Here is a 26,230-nt window from a genome sequence, read left to right on the forward strand (position 1 = left end):
AAAGATAACATTTTTTTCTTTTTAATAAATTTCAGAAAAAGAAGAAGAAATTTAAATTTAAATAATATTTATAATTAAATATATATATGTATGTATGTGGTAGGGGAGGGGAGGGTGGTTTGTTTGTTTTGCTTTTTTTCTTGTTAATGGCTAAAATTAAAAATGTTGATTAATTAAGAACTACTTTTTTTGTATAACTAATTTTTTTATAATAATAATATCTTAAATAATAATTATAATTATTAATAATAAAAAAATATCTTCTAGGTAGTATTGTGTGGAGGGTGGTCATTGGGGGAATTAATTGGTTGGTTTGTTTGTTTTGCTTACATAAATATAAATTTCAAATCTAACTAAAGAAAAATAACATAATAATATTTATTTTTTTAATATAATAAATCAAATATTAAAAAAAATAATTTTTAATATATAGTTTTTTTAAATTTTTTTACAATATCGAAATAAACAACATAATTAGTTGTATTTTTTTTTTTTCTTATAATTTTTTTAACAAGCCTTGGGGGATTTTTTTTAAAAGAAAAATCGTCTGGAGTTTTGAAAATAAAATTGTGTATCATTGTCAAGGACTTGTTGCTGTTTTTTTTGAAGATCATCATTATTTTGTTTTACAAAATACATAGAAACAATAGGGTTGTCTTGTGATTGTTTTTGTCGATTTTAAGTTTCAACATTTTTTTCTTAAAAAAAAAAACTAATTTAGTTTTCTTTTTTTCGTATAACACACTACATTTTTTTTGTTACGGGGGCCTGGAGGCATGATAGGGTATATAACACCAACATGTTGAGTATATATTTTTTATCATTCATCATTTAGTTATTGCAACAACAGAGGGTGCCAAAAAATCGAAATTTCGAAAAAAAAATAAATTTCCAATTTTCAAGAATTTTTTTTTAAGTGAGGTTAGATTTTGCGTAAAAAAATTTTTATTGTTCTGATACTGCTTCACTTTTTTAATGTACCTAGTTTTTTTTTGGAAATTTCAAGATATTTTTTTTTGTGAGGTTAAGGTGAAAATTTTGAGGTTAGGTTGAAATTTTTTTCAAAAAAAAAAAAAAAAATATATATATATATATATATATTTTGTTTTAATTCTGGGAATGTCATTAATAACCGGTTATTTCTTTTATTATAGCTAGATTTCTTTGAAAATTTCAAGATATTTTTTTTTGTGAGGTTAAGGTGAACATTTTGAGGTTAGGTTAAAAGAAAAATGTTTGTATAGGTTTTTCTTGTTATTATTCTGAGAATGCTATTTTTTATTGCTCTGAGACTGAGATTAGGTTTATTTTTTTAAATTTATATAGATTTCTTTGAAAATTTCAAGATATTTTTTGTGAGGTAAAGGTGAAAATGTTGAGGTTAGGTTAAAAAAATAAAATTATTTTTGTATAGGATTTTTTGCTATTATTCTGATAATGCTAATAAGAACCTGTTTTTTTAATTTACCTATTTTTACCAAAATTGAAATTTCGAAAAAAAAAATTTTCAAATTTTCAGGATTTTTTTAAGTGAGGTTAGGTTGAAAATTTTTTTCCAAATAAAATATTTTTTTATTTTAAGAATGTCATTATTAACCGGTTTATTTTTTTAATTCACCTACTTTTCTTTGAAATTTTCAAGATATTTTTTTTGTGAGGTTAGGGTGAAAATTTTGAGGCTAGGTTAAAAAATATATTTTTTGTATAGGATTTTTGTTACTATTCTGATAATGCTAATAAGATTCAATTTCATTTATTATTGCGTTCAATTTTTTCAAATTATTTCATATATTTCTACGTTTTTTTAAAAGAAGTGAGGTTATGGTGAATATTTTTTTAGAAAAAAACTATCAAATTTGACAAATTTATGTAACAGAAATCAGAAACATTATACATTTATACACATTCTGTATTCATTTCTTTTAGTTGTATCCAAATTTACAAAAAAAAAAAAAAATGTTTTCAAAAAAGGTTATGTTGAAATTCTTTTTAAAAAAATGGAAATTTAAAGAATTTTTTGTAACAGAAATCTAGAGCAATATGTATTTATACCCATTCTGTATTCATTTCTTTTAGCTGCATTCAAATTAACAAAAAAATGTTTTCTAAAAATTGAGGTTATGTTGAAAATATTTAGAAAAAATTATCAAAATTGACCAATTTTTGTAACAGAAATCTGTAGCAATATGCATTTATATAAAGTCTGTATTAATTTCTTTTAATTGCATTCATTTTTTCAATATATTTTAATATTTAGTTTTTCAAAAAGTGAGGTTATGTTGAAAAATCTTAAAAAAAAAACAAAATTAGACAAGTTATAAATGGTGAAATTTAGAACATGTACATTTGTGCATGCATTAAATGCAGTTAGCTTTATAACATTTCTTTTTTCAAATTTTGCTAATAGTAAGGTTATGGTCAATTTTTTTTAGAAAAATAATTCAGAAAAAGTGAATTGTTTGAAACATATATGAAAAGCAAAGTATGTCAACAACAAAATTAAATATAATAAATTTCATTCATTTTTTTTGCGAATTTTCAATATTTTTTGGTTTTTCAAAATGTGAGGTTTGTTGAAAATTTTTGCAAAATATGCAATTTTTACCATTAAAAAAAAAAAAACACAAATATAAATGTGACTTAATTGCATTCAATTTTTTTTTACAAAATTTTCAACATTTTAATAAATTTTTTCTTTTTGAAATGTGAGGTTATGTTGAAAATTTTTGGAAAAAAATACAATTTTTAGCATTTTTTTTTTGAAATAGAAATATAAATGTTTCTTAATTGCATTAAATTTTTTACAAAATTTCTAATTTTTTTTTAACTTTTCTAACCTCACTCTTTAAATTGTAATACTTATTATAACCTCAAAATGTTAAAGATTTTTAAATGGATTTTTTTTTTTTCAAAACAATACAATTTTTTATAAATTATGAGGATTATTATGTCCATCACGGTCTCAAGAGATTTAGCTTTGATTTTTTTCTAACCTCATTTTAAATTTTCATAACCTCAAAAACCCCCATTTTTTAATATTTTTAACCTCACTTTAATTTTTTTTAATAGCCTCAAAAAGTTGTTCAATATTTTTAAATGGATTTTTTAAATCAAATATGCATTTTTCAATAAATTATGATCTCAAGAAATTTAGCCTTGGCATTTTCTAACCTCACTTTAAATTTTCATAACCTCAAAAATTTTTTTGAATATTTTTAAATGGATTTTTTTTCAAATCAATTACAATTTTTTAATAAATTATGAGGATTATTATGTGCCACCATATCAAGAAGTCTATCCTTGAATTTTTTCTAACCTCACTTTAAATTTTTATAACCTCAAATTTTTTTTTGAATATTTTTAAATTGATTTGTTTTTCAAATCAAATATATTTTTTATTTATATTTGATGAGGACTATTTTGTGCCAGAGTCTTAAGACGTCTATCTTTGAATTTATCTATCCGCACTTTAAATTTCGTAACTTTTTAAGGTTAGGTTGTTCAATATTTGAGGTTGTTCAATATCTTTAAATTGATTGTTTTTCAAATCAATTACAATTTTTAAATAAATAATGAGGATTATTATGTGCCACGTTATCAAGAAGCCTATCCTTGAATTTTTATCTAACCTCACTTTAAATTTTCATAACCTCAAAAAATTTTTTTGAATATTTTAAAATGGATTTTTTTCAATTTTTGGCACCCTGTTTATCATCATATGTATAGTATGGGGACACACCCAGTCGGTTATCAGGCAACCAATATTTGCTTTTTTTGTAATTATTTTTTGGGAGGCTCAGACTTTTTTGTAAGGGGTTTATCTTCTTCTTCTTGGTAAGTTATTTTTTTGGTTTATATATAAATATTGAGTTATTTTTACAATAAAAATTTGATCAGTTTAACTGATTATTTTTAGTTTCGAATATTTTACAATTTAACTTGGTTTGTCTACAGCCCTATTTTGTGGTTTCGGGTTTTTAATTTTTGGCGGCCAAATGGAACGATTTTTGTTGAGGGTGGGAGAGAAGGTTTTTTTTTTTTAATTTTTAAGAGAAAAAAATTGTTTGGATTTTAGAGAGGAAATTCTAATTTTTAGGTGGACGATTTTTGGGGACATTTTTTTTGATAAAATTTTTATTGAAAAAAAATTGGCGGAAAAATATAATTAAGGGTAATTGTTTTTAATTTCCTTCAATTATATTTTTTTTTGGAAAAAAGATTTCAAAATTTTCAAAAAAAAGTTTACCAAAAATAAAGTGGGGGAGGGAAATTATTTTTCAAAATTTTCAAAAATAAAGGGTGAAGGGAAATTCCGATTTTTAAAAGAAATAAGTTGTGGGCAATATTGTCGCCGGGGGATTGCTGAAAAATCGTGCAAATTGGCCGCCACCATTTAGTAAACCCTACGCCAATATTTGTTGTTGGGCCTTAAGTAATGCTGCTGCTGCGGTCTCAGCACTCGCTGCGGAACTACTATTTGGCGAGGGGGATTCATGTTGAGCAAGATTTATAGTATTCGAGGAGTGTGTCGTTGTATGGGAGGTGCTATTGCTGGAGTTATTATTTACCAAAGGTATGGCCTGGCCATCAGCTGTCAAAATCACTGTGGTGGTGGCGGGTGGTGTCTGCTGTTGCTGCTGCTGTACCGCCGCCGACACCACATTACTTAAACTTTGTATGGCCACAATTTGTTGATGACCCGGTTTGCTGGGATGTGGTGCCGTTGTGGCCAGCAGGGCACCCTGAGGTGATTGCAGGAGGATTGTGTTGGCTGGCAATTGGAAGCAGGTCACCTGGCCATTGGGCTGTACAGCTTGTATGATTTGGGTTTGTTGTTGCGGATGTGAATTATTGGCGATGGAATTTAAAACAATTCGATTTTCCGTACCATTTGGTGTACCCATAAATTCATCTGCTGGCTCTGGCTCCCCAGACATTAGGAGATCTTGATGATCTGAAGATTCAACTTCTTCGATGAGATCATGGTCTTCAACAATTTCATGCATTATTTGATCCCCAGAGCCATTATCATCTTGGATCACAGTTACTACACCTCCTCCACCATTGATTTCCTCATCTTGCGCGATATCCTCATCTTCCAGGATTTCTTGCTCCTGATATTCTTGTAATTCCTCCAATTCTTCTACCGTACCCTCCACGGCCTCGCTAACCATCTCTTCTTCATCATCATAGATTTCCTCAACATATTCCACCAAGGCGGAGGAATTATCAGCCTCATCATTGGATGTCAGGGGAGGGGATATTAGGGTGGTGGGTATTTGTGCCATGGAATTTGTATTCTGTGATTCCGTGGTTCCACCACCTCCCGACAAATCATGCGCAAATTTCGGTGTCAAGGCAATACCCTTGGGTATGCGGAATTTTTTAATAATTTCTTCAGTGGTTATGATTTGAGATAAGGGGGTGGTGGTGGTGGCATGGTTGTTAGCATCCTCAAAGGGATCATCTTGAGGATCCGTTTGATTTTTAATGATTATGGTGGAACCACCAGAGGAGGAGGAGTAGGAGGAGCTGGTGGCATTGGGTGTTGAAGCTATGGACAAGGGCAATGTTGAATGCCTTTGTATAACCCCACCCGGTTTAGTTGAGGTTATTATTGTATTGTGGGGTAATTGGCTGAATTGATGGAGTTGTTGTTGGTGTTGTGTTCCTGTTGTTGTTCCCGTACTCTGAGAATTGAGCCGATTCGTTGTTGCCAGTAATTGGGTTGATGATGATGGCGTTTCGTTGCTCAGCACTTTGCGGGTTAATAAAATTTGCACTGGACCCGTGGTGTGACAATTGTTGTTGTTGGTGGTGGCGGTAGTAAGAGGAGAAGGATTGTTGTTGTTGCTGGAGGAGATCTTTTTCATGCTGCTGCTGCTGTTGATTATAATCGGTGATTTTTGATGGGCAATTTTGAGAGATGATGTGGCTCCCGCAGCCGCCACCGCCGATGTTATTGTTTTGATAACTTTTATATTGTTGTTGGTGGCGGTGTTGCTTATCATTAGAGGATTTGTTGTAATGACGTTGCCTATTGCCGTTGTTGTTGCCGATTGTTGCTGATTGCTGTTCGGATTTGAATTGAAGGGGGCGGAGAGGGGGAAAGAAGATAAAGAAAAAAAAACAATTATTAGATATTTGTAAGATATTGATTTTAAATATTAAATTGTAATAGAAGAAGAATAAACATTTTGTATTAAAAAACTAGTGGGGTCCAATCATAAATTTTTATGAAAATATATTTTTTGAGGTTAGGTATATTTTTTTATGGGAATTTTCCTACTTAGGCCATACTTTATATATTAATAGACATAAAATATTTAATTTATTGATTACAAATATAGCTAGCAGGATTCTAAAGTTATTTTAAATAAATATTTAAGGTAAATTTATTTTGAGGTTATGTTTAAAATAAATAATATTAAAAATATATTTAAAAATATTTTATATATTTTTATTTATAAATATAAATATTTTAATTGTTATATACACAAAAAATCGAAAAAAGAACAATTTTTTAATTTTGAGGTTATGATGAAAAAAAAATTACAATTTTTTTAAGGATATTTTTTAAGAAAAAAAAATAATGCAGAAGAATATTTGTAAACATGTATACAAGAAAAAATTATGGTGATAAATATTTCATTATTTACGGTTTTAATACATAAACAAATAAAAAAATATATATATATATATATATATTTTTATTTTTTAAGATTTTTATATTATTTTTAACTGAAAATTACAAGTAACGAAGACAAACATATATTGTAACAGATGCTTTCTTAGCTAAATGACTTTAAATACATTAAAAATCAAAAAAATCAATTTTAGTTTTTTGAGGTTATGTTGAAAAAAATAATATTTCAATTTTTTACTATTTCTTTTAATGTATACATGAAAATTATGATGGAAATAAATATTGCAATAGAATCTCTCTTCATTATTTAAATTTTTCATATTTAAAAAATCGAAAAAAAAATTTTTTTTTTGAGGTTATTGGGAAAAAAAATATTTTTTAAAGATTTTTTTTTATTTGAAATAATGAATTGAAAAAGATTTAATAATAGATTCTTTCTAACTAAATTTTCACTTCATAAAAATTGAAAAAATCAAAAAAAAAAAATTTTTTTGAGGTTATGTTGAAAAAAAATTTAATTTTAAGCATTTTTTTTAATGTTTACTTGAAATTATGAAAGGAATAAATATAGCAATATAATCAATTTGCGATTTTTGTTTTTTTTTTCTTACGCAAAAAATCGAATTTTATTTTTTGAGGTTATGTTGAAGAAAATATTTTTTTAAGCGATTTCCCTTCATTTTACTAGAAATAATGAAGGGATATATATATATGGTAATATGATCCGTCTGCGTTATTTGGGGTTTTTCTTCTTACGCAAAAAATCGAAAAATTCTAATTTTATTTATTTCTTTTTTGAGGTTATGTTGAACAAAATATTTTTTTTTAGCAATTTTTTTATGGAAAACTAGTAATATTGAGAGTAAATATGTTTAACATAATGCTTGTTATCTAATTTTAGTATTGAAACATTAACAAAATCAAATAATTAAAAAAAAATATTTTTGGAGGTTATGTTGAAAAAAAAATATTTTTATCAACTTTTTTTAAATTCGAAACTCAAATTTTTTACAATACATATTTTTTTAAAAATTCTAAAATTTGGTCCATGGTGTGTCTATAAATTTACAAAATCAAATAAATAAATAAGAAATATTTTTTGAGGTTATGTTGTAAAAAAAAAATATTTTTTAGGGTTATGTTCAAATAAATTTTTTTTAGCAATGTTTTTAAATTTGAAAACTGGAATTATTCTTTATAATATATAAATTATTTTAAAAAGTTTAAATTTTGGTTCATGTTGTGTCTAACCATTTACAAAATTAAATGAAAAAAATATTTTTGGAGGTTATGTTGAAAAAAATATTTTAGCAAAGTTTTCCAAATTTGAAAACTGGAATCATTTTTAAAATATTTTTCAAACTATATATGATATTTAAAAAAATCTAAAACTTAGTTAATGGGAAAAATATATTTTTAAATACAGTTTTTCAATTATTTGATTTACTTTTTTTTTATTTTATATAATTTATAATTTAATTGTTAATCTATTTTTTTATTAAAACTAAACATTTAGTTCTATTATTTTATTAAATAAATATGATAAATTAATTAGTACAAAGATTAGTTTTGCTACGCCTAAAAGTATGCAATAGATTTTATTAGTATTGTGTTACTTTTGGATTGGACCCTTTTCATAGGTTTAGAAATGATTAGTTTATATGAAGAATTAAATAAAAAATATATATACTTGGGGGAACACCTACGAATTCATTCATAACAAAATCAGTAAATTTATCGCCAAAGCCCAATGAGATTTGCCGTTTACTTTCATTGTAAAGACGGGCCTGTGCTGCTGCCTTTGCCTGTTTGGCCAAAACTTCTTCATAGAAAATTTTTGCCTCATCAACGTTGGGTGATGAGGCAATAAAGTCCGACGATGATGACGACGAGGGCGATAATGGTGTTGTTGTTGTAATATCTTTGGATATATCATTATTGTTGCTACTACTTTTTGGATTACTAGCCGGCAATAATGGATAATGATGGTGGGTTGATGATGATGATGTCGATGATGATGTATTTGGCAATAATGTTAATGATGATGTTGTTGTTGTTTTTGTTGGAGTTATATGTGTGTTTGTGTTATGTGTATTGGTTGTTGTTGTTGTCGATGATGATGATGGTGATAATGATTTGGATCCTGATCCATATTTAGGCATAGGCTTTTCTAAAGGCTTTACAAAGTCATGTTGATCTTGTAGATTGTTGTTGTAGTTGTTGGAGATGGTTGTGTTGTTGTTGTTGTGATGGTGGTTACTTGTGTAGTGTTTTTTAGAAAAACCTATATGAGGTTTTCATGGTTTATTTTTTTATACAATTAGCAATATGGGTTGGTGGTGGTTGGTAGTGGTAAAGGTGGTGGTGGTGGTAATTTTCCAATCGCATAAACAAACACACGCACACAAATAATACAACAAATGTAAACGAAACATGAAAATAAACAGTGAATAAAAAAGAAAGAAAAAAAATTGAAAATTTGATTAGAATAGAATGGCTTGGGGATTTTTCTTAAAAAAATTAAATATATTCTAGTCTCAAGTACTTATTAATACTTAGATTTAGAAAAAATTAAATTTAAAATAAAAAGAAAAAAAAAATATTTAAATATATAAAAATATATTTTTTAAAAATAAAAAAATATATTTTTAAAAAATACAAATTTTATAAAAATAAAAAATATATATTTTATAAATTAAAAAAAAAATATATAAAAATTAATTTTTTTATTTAAAAAAAAATAAATAAAAAAATATATTTTTTTATAAATAAAAAAATTATAATTTTTATAAATTAAAAAAATTATAAAATTTTAAAAAATTATAATTTTTTATAAATAAAAAATTATAATTTTTTTATAAATTAAAATATAAAAATATATAAAAAAGTTGATGAGGATGATGTGAAAGATAAAGTACAATTACAAATAATAATTTTTAATAATTTACAACATTTGTATTAATAATTTATTTTAAAATTTCACAAAAAAAAATCAAATTTCATTTTTGAGGTTAGGTTAGGAAATTTTTTTAAAAATTACAAAAATCCCTTTTTTTGCATTAAATTTGTTTGTTTTTAAAATCCCCTTATTTAATGATTTAAATATTAAAAAAAAAATGAAAAAAATAATTTTTGAGGTTAGGTTGAATTTTTTGAGGTTAGGTTTGGTGGGGGAAAATCGAACTTAACCTCACAACCTTACAAAATTCATGGATTTTCTATAAAATACCAGTAATTTATGATATCTAGAGCATAAAATGTTCCAAAAATTAAGATTACAGGCAATTTTTCGGTTTAAAAATTTTTGAGGTTAGGTAGAATTTTTTTTGGGGTTAGGTTTGGTTGTGAAGAAAATGGAATTAGGAAAGTTTTTTGCATAAATTCTTACATTTTAAACACGATACATTTAAATTAAGAATTAATGATTTGAAAATGTTACATTTCAGCGATATTTCGGATTTTTTTTTTTTTAATATTTTGAAGTTAGTTTCGGTGGGAGAAAATCGTACCGAACCTCACAACCTATAAAATTAATTAATAAAAGACCAGCAATTTATTAATTAATAAAAGATATCATAAATCGAAATATCATGATCGAAATTTTTTTGTGTTTCAAAATTTTTGAGGTTAGGTTGAAATTTGTTGTGAAAATTTTGAGGTTAGGTTGGGAAAAAATGATTTCTTTTCTATTTAAAGTTAAATTATGAACAAAATATGTAAATATCATGTAATGAGAAAAAAATATACCCAAATTCAAGCGATTTTATATTTTGAGGTTAGGTTGAAATTTGTTTAATTTGAGGTTAGGGTAAAAAAAAACATTTTTTTGTTTGTTTTAGTACAAATGTTATAATTCTTAGTTTTAAAATTATTAAAAAAAAATATATAATTAAAAAAAAAATAATAAAACTAAATTAAATTAAAAATAAATAAATAAAACAAAAAATCCACATACCTTGATTTTAATAATAATTAAAAAAATATAAATGTTGTTTTATATAAATTAACATAAATAACAATGTTTTTTTCGGTTGCCATAAAAAGTAAATATGGGGCTTTTTCATTTGGAGGTTATGGCCTATAACCCCCGTATAAACAATACATCATTAGTAGAGTTAGCCCTTGGATGGAGGTGCTAGGTTAGGGTGATGACCAGAGTTTGTGGCTGGGTGGTGGTGATCGTGCTGATGGTGATGATGATGACGTTGATAACAATGATGATGTTGTTGGTTAGGTGTGTGTTATTAAAAAAAAACTCTTGCGGATTTTTTTTTTTCAAAATCGAAAAAAAATTGTAAAGAGTCAAAACTGACTGAGGCCATATAATTGATTTTTGGCTAGGCTTTAATACCAACAATTAGATGGTGTTGCGCGCCCACAATATCTCTTCCACCTTGTGTCGCATTTTGCTTATTTTAGAGGGCTAACAGCACGGCTTCGTTGATATCGTAACTAATTTTGTTATTGTTTTTATTTATTTTTTTTTTTTGAGGAGTTTTTATGTGATGATGAGAGTGGGTGATTGGTGGTAATGTGAATTTTTTTGTTTTTATTTTTGGTGTGTGGATCAAATGAAAAGAGAATAAAAAAGGAAACAAAAAAGAAGAAGAAAACAAAAACATAAATTAAAAAATCATATTTTTTTAAATAATAAAAAAAATTAAATTTTAAAACTAAAAATAGGACATTGAAAAAAAGTATTGGATACACAAAAAGCAAATTACAAAATTACTTTGTGTACAAAATTTTTAATCTAAATATCTTATTTTTTTAAATAAAATGCACAAAATTTTACAAAATTATCGAAAAAAATTAAAAATTCTTAAAAATAAATGAAATACTTAAATTAAAAATGGAAATTTGTTTTTTTTTTCTCAGAGTTGCAGTGTAAGGAAGAGAACATGTTGTTCGGAAAATAGTTTTCAAAACTAGGTAATAGAGCTAATAGTAGTCGTAAAGTAGCAGCAACAATAACAATACATCTTTTGAGTTTTATAATTTTTGTTATAAAAGTAGATTTTCATATACAAGATTTTTTTGCAGTACTTTCTAAATTAAAAAAAAAATACAAAAATTAAAAAAAATAATAAAAAATATAAAAAAATGTTTAGAGAACCTTTAAAAATTTTAAATATTTCGTTGAGTTAAATGTTTACATAAAATATTGAATTTTATTTAAAAAAAAATAAATCCAAGTTAATATTTTAGGTTATGCTCCAAAAAATTTTTGAGGTTATGTTGGCTTAAATGTTGAAAATTTTAAATTTCTAATTTTAGAAGGTTGCAAAATTTTTATAAAATCAAGTTCTACAGAAAAAAAATAATATTTTTTTATTAAAAAAAATATTTAATTTTTGAGGTTATGTGACCAAAAAAACTTTTTTTGGGGTTATGGAGAATTGTTTTTTTCGGGAAAATTACATTTAAATATTCGTTGAGTTAAATTTTTACATAAAATATTGAATTTTAATTAAAAAAAAAATAAATCCAAGTTAATATTTTAGGTTATGCTCCAAAAAATTTTTGAGGTTATGTTGGCTTAAATGTTGAAAATTTTAAATTTCTAATTTTAGAAGGTGGCAAAATATTTATACATTGAAGTTCTACAGGAAAAAAATAATATTTTGGATTAAAAAATACTTTTTAATTTTTGAGGTTATGTGACCGAAAAAACTTTTTTTGAGGATATGGAGAATTTTTTCTCAAAAAATACAAACAAAATATATTATTTTACCTTTTAATATTTCGTTGGGTTTAATTTTCTACATAAAATATTGAATTTTATTGAAAAAAAAAAACATTACAATTTTTGAGGTTATGTTCGTAAACAAATTTTAGGTTATGTTGACTTAAATGTTGAAAATTATAAATTTATAATTTTAGAAGGTCCCAAAAATTTATTTAAAATGAATTTCTATAGAGAAAAAATAATATTTTGTATTAAAAAAAAATAATTTTTAATTATTGAGGTTATGTGACCGAAAAAACTTTTTTTTTGAGGCTATGTAGAATTTTTTTCTGGAAAATTACAAAAATATATAAATTTTGCACCTTCTAATATTTTGTTGAGTTTAATTTTTAAATAAAATATTGAATTTTAATTTGAAAAAAAAAAATGAGGTTATGTTCGTAAAAATTTTTAGGTTATGTTGAATTAAATGTTGAAAATTTTAAATTTATAATTTTAGAAGGTCCCAAAAATGTATTTAAAATGAAGTCCCTTAGAAAAAATAATATTTTTTATATAAAACAAATAATTTTCATTTTTGAGGTTATGTTACCCAAAAAAAAAAAAAATTTTTTTGAGCTTATGGAGAATTTTTTTTTTTTTTTTTGAAAATTACAAAAAATATGTATTTGGCACCTTCCAATATTTCATTGAGTTTAATTTCTACATAAAATATTGGATTTTAATTTAAAAAACATTACAATTTTCGAGGTTATGTTCGCATAAAAATTTTAGGTTATGTTGAATTATATGTTAAAATAAATTATATTTATAATTTAAAAAGGTCCCAAAATGTATTTGAAATGGAGTTCTACAGAAAAAAAAAATAATATTTTTTTATTAAAAAAAAAACTTTTTTTGAGGTTATGGAGAATTTTTTTTCTGGAAAATTACAAAAAATATATATTTTGCACCTTCTAATATTTCGTTGAGTTTAATTTTTATGTAAAATATTGAATATAAATTTAAAAAAAAAATAAATAAATTTATTATTTGAGGTTATGTTCCCAAAAAAAAAAAAAAAAAAAAAATAGGTTATGTTGACTAAAATGTTGGAAAATTTTAAATTTATAATTTTAAAATGTCCCAAAAATGTATTTAAGATGAAGTCCTAGAGAAAAAAAATATATATTTTTTATAAAAAAAAAATATTTTTTAATTTTTGAGGTTATGTTAACCAGGGGCTATGTCGATAGAGGGGGTTCTCCAAACATTTTTTTACAAAATGATTACAAAAGAAATATTTCAAAATTGAATACAAATAAATTACAATATTCAAACTTAAAATCTAAATACATTAAAAATTACAAAATAAATAAAAAATAATTACAAAAAATTAAAAAAAATCTAAGTCAGCGATCTACAAAATCGGGCAGTTCTATCGAAACAAAAAAAAAAATGATGATGATCTTGTGTCAACATTTTAATACTACATGAAAAAAAAGTACAAAAAAAAAAACTGACAGGCAGCACAACATACTGAATACGGTTTATTTTTTTTTTCTCAACAAACATAAACATGTTCTACTTTGTTCGTTTTACACACGCGATGCAGCAGGCAAACGACGAAGACTCTTGGTTCGATGGTATTAAAAAAAAAAATATTTGAAGAAGAAAAAATGATTCTTTGAATATTACCTAATTTCTTTGGTTTCCAATAGTGAGGATGAATTGACATCACTCACAGCATTGATCATGGACGTGGGTGAGAAGGGTAGATGATACATTGAGGTGGCCGCATCCAGCGAATAGGCATCGGCACTCTTTATCAGCAAATCATTTTTCAATTCCATAAATTGATGATGATGTGGCGCCGCCAATGAGGGTAGGGTGGTGGTGTGATGGTGGTGGTGATGTGTTGTCGTATGATGTTGTTGTTGTTGCTGCAATTGTGTCTGGTGGTGTGGCTGGTGATGATGTTGCTGCTGTTGTTGTTGATGTTGTTGCGTTGTGGCCGGTTGATGATGTATTGTCTGATGGTGTGTGTTTTGATGTTGCGGGTGTAACGATGGATCAGCACTGGATGTCAGGTGGCTACTGAAGGTGTAGTGGGGTGTGGTGGTGGCCATTGTATAGGGACTCAATTCCAATTCATTGTGTTCCAATTTTGTGGCCGCCTGATAGCTTTGCAGACCATCGGGCGTCAAGATCTGATAACTTTGTACCGTACCAATGACATGCTGTTCAGGTAATGTTGTAGCCGTTGTGGGTGTGTGGGCAGCAGGCGTGGACGACAGATAGCTAACATTTTCCAATTCATAATGTGTTTGTTGTTGCTGTTGACCCGCCGACGAGGTTGTTTGCTGTTGACTCGACGAGTTATTGCTGCTGTGACTAGTTGTTGTGTTGTTGTTGGAATTACTTGTGTTGCTGTTGTTGTTATTGTTTTGTGTCGCTGGTTCCACTTTAATGTGTGTTGTGGCAGAATGTGGGGCGGTGGTCAGCAGAGTTTGATTGGGTTGGGTCTGTATGATCTGTTGTCTAGCTTGGGGTTGACCTGGTGCTGGCGCTGCTGTGGTGTAAATTGTCTGTCCTCCATCGAGGGTTTGCAGCGATTGCAAGGGCACCAAATTTCCTGCCTGATCTTGTATCATAATACTTTGGCCATGCAGCTGTTGTTGCAGTAGAGCCTGTTGCAAATCAATTTGATTGGAATAGATGAGGGTGGCAGTACCGGGGGAATGATGTTGTGGTGCAGCGACAGCAGCAGGTTGTGTACTAATCACTCTCTGGGCCTGGGGTTGCATTAGGCTGGAGGTGGCTCCAGGATTGGCTAAGGCCAATTGGGCTCCACCCGGCAAAATCATGCCACTAAATTCCAAGGGAGGTAATTGCTGCTGCGTCTGATGAGTGGTGCTGTTGTTACTACTCTGCTGTTGTTGAGCCGGCTGTATAATCGTGTTTTCTTGTATGTGTATACCGCCGCCACCGCTGCCACCATTCGAATGATTCGAATCGGCATTTTGTACCTCATCCAAGACGCTGTCGATTTGAGCCAACCGCTTTTTCACAGCATCATCTTTGCTCGGCACCGCCATATCAATGGTATTGGCCAAACTATTGCGTGGCTTGCGAGCCCTTGGTGTCTTGGCTGTGCTATTTCTGGCCCTTTTCGCCGGTGGTGGTGTATCAGCGGAATTATTTTTAATCGGTGTACCATTGGGTGTATCCGGCACCGCCATATCCCCATGTTTATCTTTTTTATGCATTTTCATTTTATCGGGTCGCGAAAATTCCTTATTGCATATGGGACAGGCGAAAATCTTACGATTATCACCTTCGTGGAATAGATAGGCATGCCGTTGAAAACTGTATTTATTTTTGAAGGTTTTATAGACATCATTTTTGGCACAGACCAAACAATAGGAGACGCCATCGATGATATGCTCATACCGCTGTATGTCCAGGCCGCGTACGGACATTTTCTCCAAGTATTCACCCTGTTCATCGGCACAAACGGAACGGGTTTTACGTTTACGTTTTTGTTTACTGGTGGATAGGACCACAGGATTGTTGGTATTATTGTTGTTGTTATTGTTATTATTATTGTTGTTGTTATTATTTCCGGAGGCTGGTATAACAATGGTCTCGGTAATAATTTGATTGTTTTCCTTGTCATGGTGGGTGATGGTTTGATAGGTAACACCACCACCATTTTGTTGATCCTTTTGTGGTGAGGAAATACTTTGGAATTCCTCAAAGCTATCATCATCTAAACTTTGATCTTCATATTTAACAATAACTTCCTGGTGCTGTTGGTGTTGTTGTTGATGATGTTGCTGTTGGTGTTGTTGCTGCTGATCATTCATTTCACTTTTGATGACCTCATATTCACCACCCTCAAATTTAATAATGGTGCTGCCACCTACCTCCGAGCTGGCCGCCTCCGCCTCATAGGGTTCATAGACAATGGTGGTGGTGGGTGTGGCCGAGCCGTTGGAACCCGGTCCTGGGGCAGTGGTGGTAATGTAATGATATTGTGGTGCATGTGCCTCCGACCCTGGCAATTCATTGATGTTACTGGTTATGGTTGCAGCAGTTTGTTGCGGTGGTGGTGTGGACGTGGCCGTGGACGCAGATGATGATGAAATGCACGTTGCTGTTGTGGTGGTTGTTGGGGCGGCCGTTGTAAGCAGCAGGGGAGATGAACTAATAGTGGTGACCACATTGTCTTAATTTTTAAAAATTCGTTTATTTTCAAAAATTAAATGTGTTTTTTTTTTTGTTTTGTTTGCAAAATAAATTGTTAAAAAATGTTTTTTTTCGGTTCACATTTTGTTTTGTTGGTTGGTTTGCGATACACAAAAGAAACCAAGGAGGAAAAAAGAATGAATAAAACACAAATTAATATTGGAAAAATAATTTGAAAAAAAGAGCAAGGAAATCATTTCTAAATACTGGTGGTTTTGTAGGTGTTTTTTGTTGTTGTTTTTCTAAATTAAAGAAAAAAATAAATTAAATAAAAAAGAAAGAAAAAATGTAATAACACTAATTTACCTACAAAGTGATGTTTTTCATCCAAAAACAGCTGTTGTTGTTTCTTGTTTTGCTTACATGTTGGGTTTTTCACTTTTGTGGGTTTTACAATTTATTTTAATTAAAAAATAACTACAAATTACAGAAAATAATAACAATTAACCTTGTCATCTGTTATTTAGATCAAAAAAGAAGAACAAGCATAGATCACAGGCGTTAATTTGATGTCAACTGTCATTTGCCTTTGCAAACGCCTAAAAGTATGCTCACTTTTTTGTTACTTCAAATAAGCTATCACACAACGGCATTGTGATGCTTTTGTAAGGAAGTTTTATTCAAAGAAATGGTGGTGGAAGAGGGGAGAGAAGGGAAAAAGAGCAGAAAATGTCTCTCCCCCTCCCTCCTCTTCCTCTTCCCCTTCATCTTTAACTTATTTTATCTTTAATTTAATGTAAAATATCTGTGATAATGGATATGCCTTAATAAGGACGTGTGGCATTATGCCTTATTTTGAGCGTATGACAAGTAGGGCATTCACTGTGAATGAATAGCCCAAGAATGCTACTTCTTTGATGATCTAAATAATTCAATGGCTACAAAATGAAAATAATTACTACAAAATATTAAAAATTTATATAAAAATTGAATTGTTTATATAGTTTTTAATAAATAAAAATTATTTTTTGTTTGAAATAATATTAAAAAATAAATAAATACGTACAATTTTGTTAGATAAACTACAAAATAAAGAAATAAATAAAAAATGAAAAAATATATAATAAAAAATATAGAAATAAATAAAAACAATTGCCTGTTTTTTTTTCTTTAAATATATAATAAATATATTTTACAACTCCCATGATATATTTTTGTGTGATTGATTGATGTAGAGTTTTTTTTTCAGAGAGGGGAGAAATTTATTTCCTATTCTTTGTCTTTAACAGTAAAAGAATTTTGTGCATTTTATTTAAAAAAATCATAATACAACATAATTGGATAATTAATTTCTCCAATTACTGTTTTGATATTTTTTTCTTGATTGATTTTGTTTGACGGAATTTATCAAATAAACTTTCTTATAATTCTCCGGGGGGCTGCTTTGCTTTTTGGGCTTAACTCATTATATTGTGTTTTTGTTTGTAAAGTAAAATCACATCTATTTTTTTTGTGGAAAATAAAAATTAAGAAAACAAAAATAATAAATGAAAAATGTTTATATTGATGATATATGAGTGAATGGGTGGTTGTGGTGTGGTGGAGTGGTGTGGGGGTGGGTGTATGATTGTTGGGTTAACGTAAAACAACACAAATTAAACAGGACATAGTTACACATAAATTCGAAAAATATGTTAGGTTAGGTTGAAAAACGATTTGGAGGTCAATTTAATTTTTTGGCGGAAAAGGAGGAGAAAATTTTAATAAGAATTTTTTAGATGTCAAAGCAAATGCTTTTTTGAGAGGTTATTTTCTGTATTCAATTAAATTTGATTGGGATGACTTTGGGGTTTGAGTTGTGATTTTGTAAGAAATCGAATATTAAGAAGGGAATTTACATGGTGTTGTATTAAATGTTTTTGTTTGATTGGATCGCGTATTATTAAAAAAACAATTAGGCAAGTATTAGTAAAAATTATAAAAAAAAAATAATTCAAAAAATTAATTAAAAAAAAATAATAAATAAAAAAAAATTTAAAGTTAGTACACAAAACAAAATGTTAGTATTTTTATTAATTAACAATGGGTTATGATGCATGATTTCAAAAAATTTAAATAAAAATTTATATTTTTTTTATAAAAACACCAACAACAAATGTAATTTTTAATTAGAAATAGAAAATACAAAAACAATCATTTCACATACTGACAAAAATTACACAATGGAAACTAAATATTTTTTTTTTTTTAATTTTCCATTTTTTTTGGTTTCGAAAGTGAGGTTAGAAAATTTTTTTTAAAAATAAAAAAACATATAGTAGTATTGTATTGAATTGTAAATTAATTATTCTTTAATTTTCCACTGAATTTTTATAAAATTTCCTAGATTTTTTTCGTTTAAAAAAAGTGGGGTTAGAAAAATTTTATCAAAAAATCAACAGTTTTAAAAATAAAAAAATATAGGAGTGTTGTATCGAATTGTACATTAATTATTCTTTAATTTTTCACTGAATTTTTATAAAATTATGCAGATTTTTTTCGAGAGAAAAAAGTGAGGTTAGAAAAAAAATCTATATGAATATTGTACTGAATTGTACATTAGTTAATCTAACAATTTCACCGATTTTTTGTTTAATTTTCCAAATTTTTTTGTTTAAAAAAAGTGAGGTTAGAAATTTTTTTTTGCAAAAATTAACGTTTTTATAGAGAAAAAAATCTATGTTCATATTGTTCTGAATTGTACATTAATTATTCTAACAATTCCACTGATTTTTTGATTAATTTTACAAATTTTTTTACGTTTGAAAATTTTAAGGTTAGAAAAAAAATTTTGCAAAAATTTTAGGTTTTCATAGAGAAAAAAATCTATGTTGATATTGTTCTGAAGAAAAAATCTATGGTCATTTAAAAAAGTGAGGTTAGAAAATTTTGATAGAAAAATATTGTTGTGAATTGAACATTAATTATTTTAACAACTCCAGTGATTTTTTGTTTTATTTTCAAGATTTTTTTACGTTCGAAAAATTTGAGGTTAGTAAAAATTTTAGCAAAAATTAACGGGTTTTATAGAGAAAAACTTCTGTGGTCATATTGCACTGAATTGTACATTAATTATTCTAACAATTCCACTGATGTTTTGTTTAATTTTCGAAATTTGTTTAGTTTGAAAAATTTGAGGTTAGGAAAAAATTTTTGCAAAAATTAACGCTTTTTATATGCTCATATTGAAAAAAATCTATAGGATTTTTTTCATAAAAAATTTTAAAAAAAATTTAAATATTTCTATTCCATTGTGTAATTTTGTTTTGCAGATAAAAAACGAAAAAAGCTAACAAAATTTTTTTTTCAAAATAACAACAAAAATTTATTTAAAATTTTTTTAAACTAAATTTCAAAAAATTTCTATTAAACTAATTCGCAAGCTTACCTTGTTGATTTACCTCATGCGAGGTAGTAGTGTGATGTTGCTGATGCTGTTGCTGCTGTTGATACGTTTGACTATCACATATAATTTCCGATTTATATTGATAGACAGCACCATCTGTACTGGTGGTCGTCACCGCCATAGGACTAGTTGTGGTATGTGTGGTTGTTGGACTTAGAGTCACTGTTGTGGGTGCTTGCATGGTGATATATTGTGGCTGATGATGGGATGGAATGCCATTGAGTGTGGTAACAGCGGGTAACATGTTGGTGCTGTAAACAATTGTTGTTGCTGTGATTGGAGGAGAAGTTGATGATGGTGTGTTGTTGTTGTCAACAACTTCTTTTTGACTAGAATTTATTGTTGTTGTTGATTCCGCTGTAGTGGGAGGAGGAGGAGCAGTGTTTGTACTGCTGCTATAAATGATGTTGTTGGCGTTGTTATTGGATATAGAAGATGTTACAGGTGTCTCGATTGCGGTCATTGGTGTTGCTGCTAATTTTGGCGCCTGCTGCTGCTGACTGAGTTTTGGTATTTTCCCTTCGAATTTACGTTGCTGTTGCATAAATTGTAATGAAGGATGGTCGTTAGATGTTATTGTCGTTTGTGATTTTTCTGTAATAACGTTTCGAAAGAGTTCTATATTAAACCAACAAAAAAAAGTAACATTACAGTATGGTGAAAAAATTATAAAAAATAAATAAATAGAAAAAAATAAAAAGAATAAAAATATAAAAATATAAAGAAAAACAAATTTAATCAAGCGTGTTTGTGTATAAGAAAAAATAATAATAAATAATATTAATAGAATAAGCAGAAAGTGTAACAGAAAAATAGGAGGGGAAATAGTGGGAAGGCATGCAAAAGGAAATAAATTAGGAAAGATTATTCATTTGATTCATGTTATTAAATTTCTGCTATTGATTCGTCTTTATATTGTTTCGCCTTTTCGTATTACATTAGAGTTAAAAAAATTTGAAAACTGATCCTCTTAGCATCCCTTTTCCCTCTCATTTTTATATAAAGATATATTTTTTTATTTTAATTATGTTAAAAATTTAAATCGAAATATTTTTTTCCATTCAACAGCTCCGATTTGTTTTAAATGTCTAAATTTATTTGTTTTTAAATTTCATTTTCTTCAAAAGTTTTGAATATTTCCTTAAATTTTATTAAAAGTCCCTAAATTTTATTAAAAAATCCCCTAATTAATTTTCTTCAAACATTTACGAAGTTCAATTTGTTTCTTCTATACAAAAATAATGGTAAAAAATCATTACCATCTTCATTTCAATGATTTTGAAGTGTTACATTACTATTACGTTACGTTTTCGGTGCATTTCGTGTTGCCATTTTAAATACTTCCCGGGTAATTGTATTTATATTTTTAGTTTTTTTTGTTTTTAATTTAGTTTATATACCAAAAATATGTTCAAAAGTCCATAACACCTTGTTTTTAATGATTTTCAAGTGTTACGCCTTTCTTACGTTATGTTTTTCCGGTGCATTTCCTTTACATTTTACTTTGCATTTTACTATTGTGAATGCTTCCTAGAAAATGTTTGTGTTTTTGTTTTAATATTTTAAATTTTTCTATTATTTCTATACCAAAAGTATCAAAACATTTGTTGTAAATCTCCATTTTAACGATTTTCAAACGTTACGTCACTCTTACGTTGCGTTTACGCTATATTGCCTTCACTTTTTAGTTTACTGCACTTCTATTGTGAATGATTCACATGTATTGGCTATTAATCACAATTACTCTCAGAGACGCCTAAAAGTCTGCAACACTTTTCTATGTTATCATTCCCAAGTGATTGCCAAAGCATGAAACAATGACATTTCAATTGAATTAATAAATAAAAGTTAAAATCAATGAAATTAAATAAAAAATATTAATAAAATTAAAGATAAATTGTTAATAACAAAATAAAAACAACATATACTACTACATTAATGCACTAGAAAAAAAACGCTAACGCTTAAAATTTATGGAGAATCAAAAGCAGACATACACGAGAACGAGTGGTAGAGGAAAGAATTAGTAGCGGAACAAGAAGATCTTTGGAGGATGTTTGGTGGTGGTGTGGTGATGATGGAGCTTTTTTTTGGTGGTGTAATTAAGATGTGTTGATATTTAAAGGTATTTAATTACAACACCGTTATTTTTTTCCATTGCAGATAAATCAATTGCTTGCCCAGGGAGGAAAAAAGAGAGGTTAGGTGGAATGGAGTATGGGGGAAAATGGTGTTGTTGGGTAATGATCATGTGATTGTAGTGGTTTTTGTGGAGCTGGAAATGGAGTTGGTGTTGTTCTTATTTTTTAGTTTGGAATGTTGGGAGTTTGAACGAGCTTTCTATTTGTTGTTATTTGTTATATACATAGTATTAGATTAAGGAAAATTCCCAGTTTCTGTATCACACACAACACAATCTCTCTCATTCGGAGGCTTTTATTAAGCGCTCACCTACTCCTCCTCCGCTGCCGCTGCCGGCAATACCATTACCACATGATGTTGCTTCGTTTTTCAAACATCCCCCATTAAAGCTGGCATTGAAATTAATTGGACTTGTCGATGTTGAGGAGGATGCTGCTGCTCCAGATTTATCCTCATTACGTTTACGTTTGACCGGAGTTTTACGTGGCGATTTGCTAGGGGTCTTTTCATTTTTGGAATTTGTTCGACAGCGACCACCCCCACCGCCGCCGCCAGCTTTTACACTCGTGCCGCCGGTATTTGAGGATGATGTTGAGGAGGCTGGTGATATGGAACGATCCTCTTTCGCTTTATCTTTGCCACGGGGACTGCGTCCCTTATTGCTGTTACGTGATGTTGCCGAACGCCGCTTCGAGGCCAGCCAATCATCATCATATTCAGCATCAGTTTTACGTTTATTTTTACGTTTTTGAAAATTACGTTCCTCTTCGTCGTTGTCTTCGTCTAATGGGGGAGGGGGAAAGAAATAAAAATTTGTTTGTCAAATCAGTGTGTGGGCCCTTGTGGAGAACAAAAGAAGCTGAGCGCCTACCATCATCTATATAAGCTAATAATTCCTTTTTTGTTTTAAACTGGGCTGGACTTTGTAAACTAATATCGACCGGTTCAGGCTCAGCTGCAGCCGTTTCATCACCCACAATGGCCGGTTCTTCTTCCTCATCGTCCAGGGTCAAAACACTTTCCTTCAGCACTGCTTTGATATCATCGGGGATATTTGGATTCTGTTGTATCTCATCCAAGTCCAAATCGGGATTGCGTTCCTTAAACGATTTCTGTTTTGTGGGGTTGCATTGTTTTTTCATTCTTTGGAGTATTTCGAAAGGTACATCATTGGCAGCCCCATTACTAAATGGGGGTACCGCAAGCAGTTGGTGGTTAAAGAAAAACAAACAAAACATGTTAGGAGAGAGTGGAGAGAGCAAACATTTTGAGAGCATACTTTTTATTGCACATTACATCCAATTGGCTGGGCGGAGGTGCCGGCACAATGGCATTGGGTGGATCCTCGGGATGTAGACCATAATCGGTGCCCTCCAGCCAGGCCTGATAACGTTCCGGCTGGAAACGTTTGACAAAGGTGTCCATGGATATTTTCACCATATCATTGCTAACGAGACAAAAAACGGGGCCATCAATAATGGAACTCGAAATAAAAAATCTACAAAACTGCTAACCTGCAGGTACACTGTACGGCCCTTTTGCCATATTCAATCCATCGTTCCATGGCAAAATTTGTTGATTCGGCACAATTGAAGCCATGATTAAACCCAGCATGATAGCCAAATGGAAATGTTATCATTATTTCACCCTTCTCTTGGGTTATCTAAAAGGGGAGTCGGAAATTAAATCTAACCTCAAAATCGAATTCACTCCCTTTTTCTCACCTTATTAACCGGTACATCATGCTGTTTTAAAATCTGTGGACTTATCAGTGTCATTTTATGCCTCAAATAGGCATTACAATTTTTATAACTGGCTGGGAAATATTGATTGGCGACCTTTTCCAATTTCCTTCCGTATTCGGGTGGTACGGCATACCAGGTTTTTGGGGCACCAAAGTGCAAATAATTAATGGAATATAAATCCATATCTTCAGTGTGCCAGGCAAATGTGGTCTTCCACATGCCAAAATATAAATAGGCCGTGTTAACACCATCGATTTGTATGCCATAATCTTCGTTGACATAGTCGAGTATGGTGCCCAAGCGATTTATGTTCCAACTCTGGGTTACGATAAGAGAGTAAAGACATGAGAAAATCATTCACAATAAACTATGACTAGAGGGAGAGAGCGTATCAGCTGGGAAAGGAATTAGCTGACTGATGTTTACCATGGGAAATATGCAATTCAACATTGCTGATGCTTAGCTTAATTATATTTTCGTAATGAAAACCGCAATTTAGCATAACTGAAATAGAATTTTCAAGGGAAATCTTTAATTCAGCTCAGCTGAATTAGGATTTTGGCATGGAATTTGAAATTTGACTTAGCTAAATTACAATTTCAATTAGAAATCTACAATTCAGCTTAGCTGAATTATAATTTCCATATGAAATCTTCAATTCTGCTCAGTTTAATTACAATTTCCAAATGAAGTATAAAATTGGGCTTGCCTGAATTACAATTTCCCTAAGAAATTTGCTATTCAGCCTAGCTGAATTGCAATTTCCATAAGAAGTTCGCTATTCAGTTAAGTTAAATTACAATTTCAATAGTAAATCTACAATTCAGCTTAGCTGAATTACAATTTCCAAAGGAAATAAACAATTCAGCTAAGCTGAATTGCAATTTCGAAAGGAAATCTACAATTCAGCCTAGCTGAATTACAATTTCCAAAAGAAATCTACATTACAGTCTAGCTGAATTGCAATTTCCATAAGACATCAACAATTCAGCTTAACTGAATTACAATTTCCAAAGGAAATCTACAATTCAGCTTAGCTGAATTACAATTTCCAAAGGAAATCTACAATTCAGCCTAGCTGAATTACAATTTCCAAAGGAAATCTACAATTCAGCCTAGCTGAATTTCAATTTCCATAAAAAATCAACAATTCAGCTTAGCTAAATTACAATTTCGAAAGGAAATCTAAAATTCAGCCTAGCTGAATTACAATATCCAAAGGAAATCCTTAATTCAGCTTAGCTGAATTGCAATTTCTCTAAGAAATCAAGAATTCAGCTTAGCTGAATTACAATTTCCATAAGAAATCAACAATTCAGCTCAGCTGAATTACAATTTCCAAAGGAAATCTGCAATTCAGCCACGATTTTTGCCTCAAAATCCCACTCCCAGCTGCCCCTCCCCCTCTATTTCCTATATTTCAGGGTTCCCACACGCCCTTCAACTTACATCTTGATCTGGATCTGTTATACTCCCACTAACATCTGCCCCATATATCGGTGCCACATATGTTATATTTTTCCAGTACTTTCTTTCCAAATCTTCATAATCGAAATGTTTGGGCGGACAATAGCGTTCTGTATTGGCCAAATCGCGAAATTGTTTCACCGTCAGTGGTTTCTTTTGTATATTTATCTGTTGATATAGACCCTGTTTACCGGTTACCACCTGGCAAATGGGTGCCGGTATTGTAATTTTTAATGCATCTAAATCGTCGTAACCCTGTTTTCGTGGTACCCATTCAGGTGGTGGTACTACTTTGGCCAAACCGGCTTTGTGTGCACCTTGAGATTCCATGTAGGCGACATATTTGGGAAAATCTTTAAATTCTTCCCATGTCGGTCTAAAGACCATTATCCGTGGTATATCCGAAGAGTTGTTGGATGACATTTTTGTTATTTTTTTATTTTTGTTGTTGTTGTAAAATATGATATTGTTGTATCCGCGGTGTTTCCTTTTTTTATTGTAAGGAATACATTTAATTAGTTATTTATCGATAAATCTGTAATCGAAAGAGAAAGAAATGTCATCATGTAGAGAGAGTGCAGGGGAAATTCTTAACAGTTGTTTACAGGTGTTTCTCTTTTTTTTGTGACCTTTGTTTGCGAGAGAGCAGATAGAGAGACCAAACGAAATGTATTTATTTTTATTGTTTAAGGAAAATTTATAAGAATTTTTGTAATTCTGCTTAGCTGAATAGAATTTTCGAAAGGAAATCTATAATTCCGCTCAGCTGAATAGAGGTTTCCATAGGAAATCTATAATTCCGCTCAGCTGAATTATGATTTCTATAGGAAATTTTAAATTCCGCTCAGCTAAATTATGATTTCTATAGGAAATTTTAAATTCCGCTCAGCTAAATTATGATTTCTATAGAAAATCTTAAATTCCGC

The 26,230-nt window shown here is 29.2% G+C and overlaps 2 protein-coding genes across 2 annotated transcripts; both read right to left on the bottom strand.

The window, feature by feature from the left end:
- Positions 1-4,403: 4,403 nt before the first annotated feature.
- LOC133329943 (mucin-5AC) lies at positions 4,404-8,837 on the bottom strand. The gene is made up of 4 exons (XM_061538399.1): positions 8,830-8,837; positions 8,353-8,608; positions 8,263-8,276; positions 4,404-6,072 (listed from the first exon to the last, which is right to left on the bottom strand). The coding sequence occupies exons 1-4, from the start codon at positions 8,835-8,837 to the stop codon at positions 4,404-4,406; spliced, it is 1,947 nt and encodes a 648-aa protein (XP_061394383.1).
- Positions 8,838-11,061: 2,224 nt separating this feature from the next.
- Positions 11,062-25,727, bottom strand: LOC133329944 (uncharacterized). The gene is made up of 11 exons (XM_061538400.1): positions 25,287-25,727; positions 23,817-24,155; positions 23,607-23,755; positions 23,372-23,539; positions 22,964-23,235; positions 22,402-22,875; positions 19,933-20,568; positions 16,244-16,545; positions 14,820-16,147; positions 14,013-14,708; positions 11,062-11,098 (listed from the first exon to the last, which is right to left on the bottom strand). Exons 1-11 carry the CDS (start codon positions 25,725-25,727, stop codon positions 11,062-11,064), a joined length of 4,842 nt encoding a protein of 1,613 aa, XP_061394384.1.
- Positions 25,728-26,230: the final 503 nt, after the last annotated feature.

Source organism: Musca vetustissima, unplaced genomic scaffold (genome assembly GCF_032173495.1).
Source record: "Musca vetustissima isolate MV318-11 ecotype Yass unplaced genomic scaffold, APGP_CSIRO_Mvet_v1 utg16644, whole genome shotgun sequence".
Classification (NCBI taxonomy): domain Eukaryota; kingdom Metazoa; phylum Arthropoda; class Insecta; order Diptera; family Muscidae; genus Musca; species Musca vetustissima.

What these genes read in the sequence shown, in the direction of transcription:
- LOC133329944 (XM_061538400.1), bottom strand. Translation starts at nt 25,727, where the DNA reads ATGTCATCCAACAACTCTTCGGATATACCACGGATAATGGTCTTTAGA. An exon ending in GATGTAATGTGCAATAAAAA is followed by an intron (nt 23,236 to 23,371) that starts GTATGCTCTCAA and finishes AATACTCCAAAG; the next exon opens with AATGAAAAAACAATGCAACC. An exon ending in ATTAGCTTATATAGATGATG is followed by an intron (nt 22,876 to 22,963) that starts GTAGGCGCTCAG and finishes CTCCCCCATTAG; the next exon opens with ACGAAGACAACGACGAAGAG.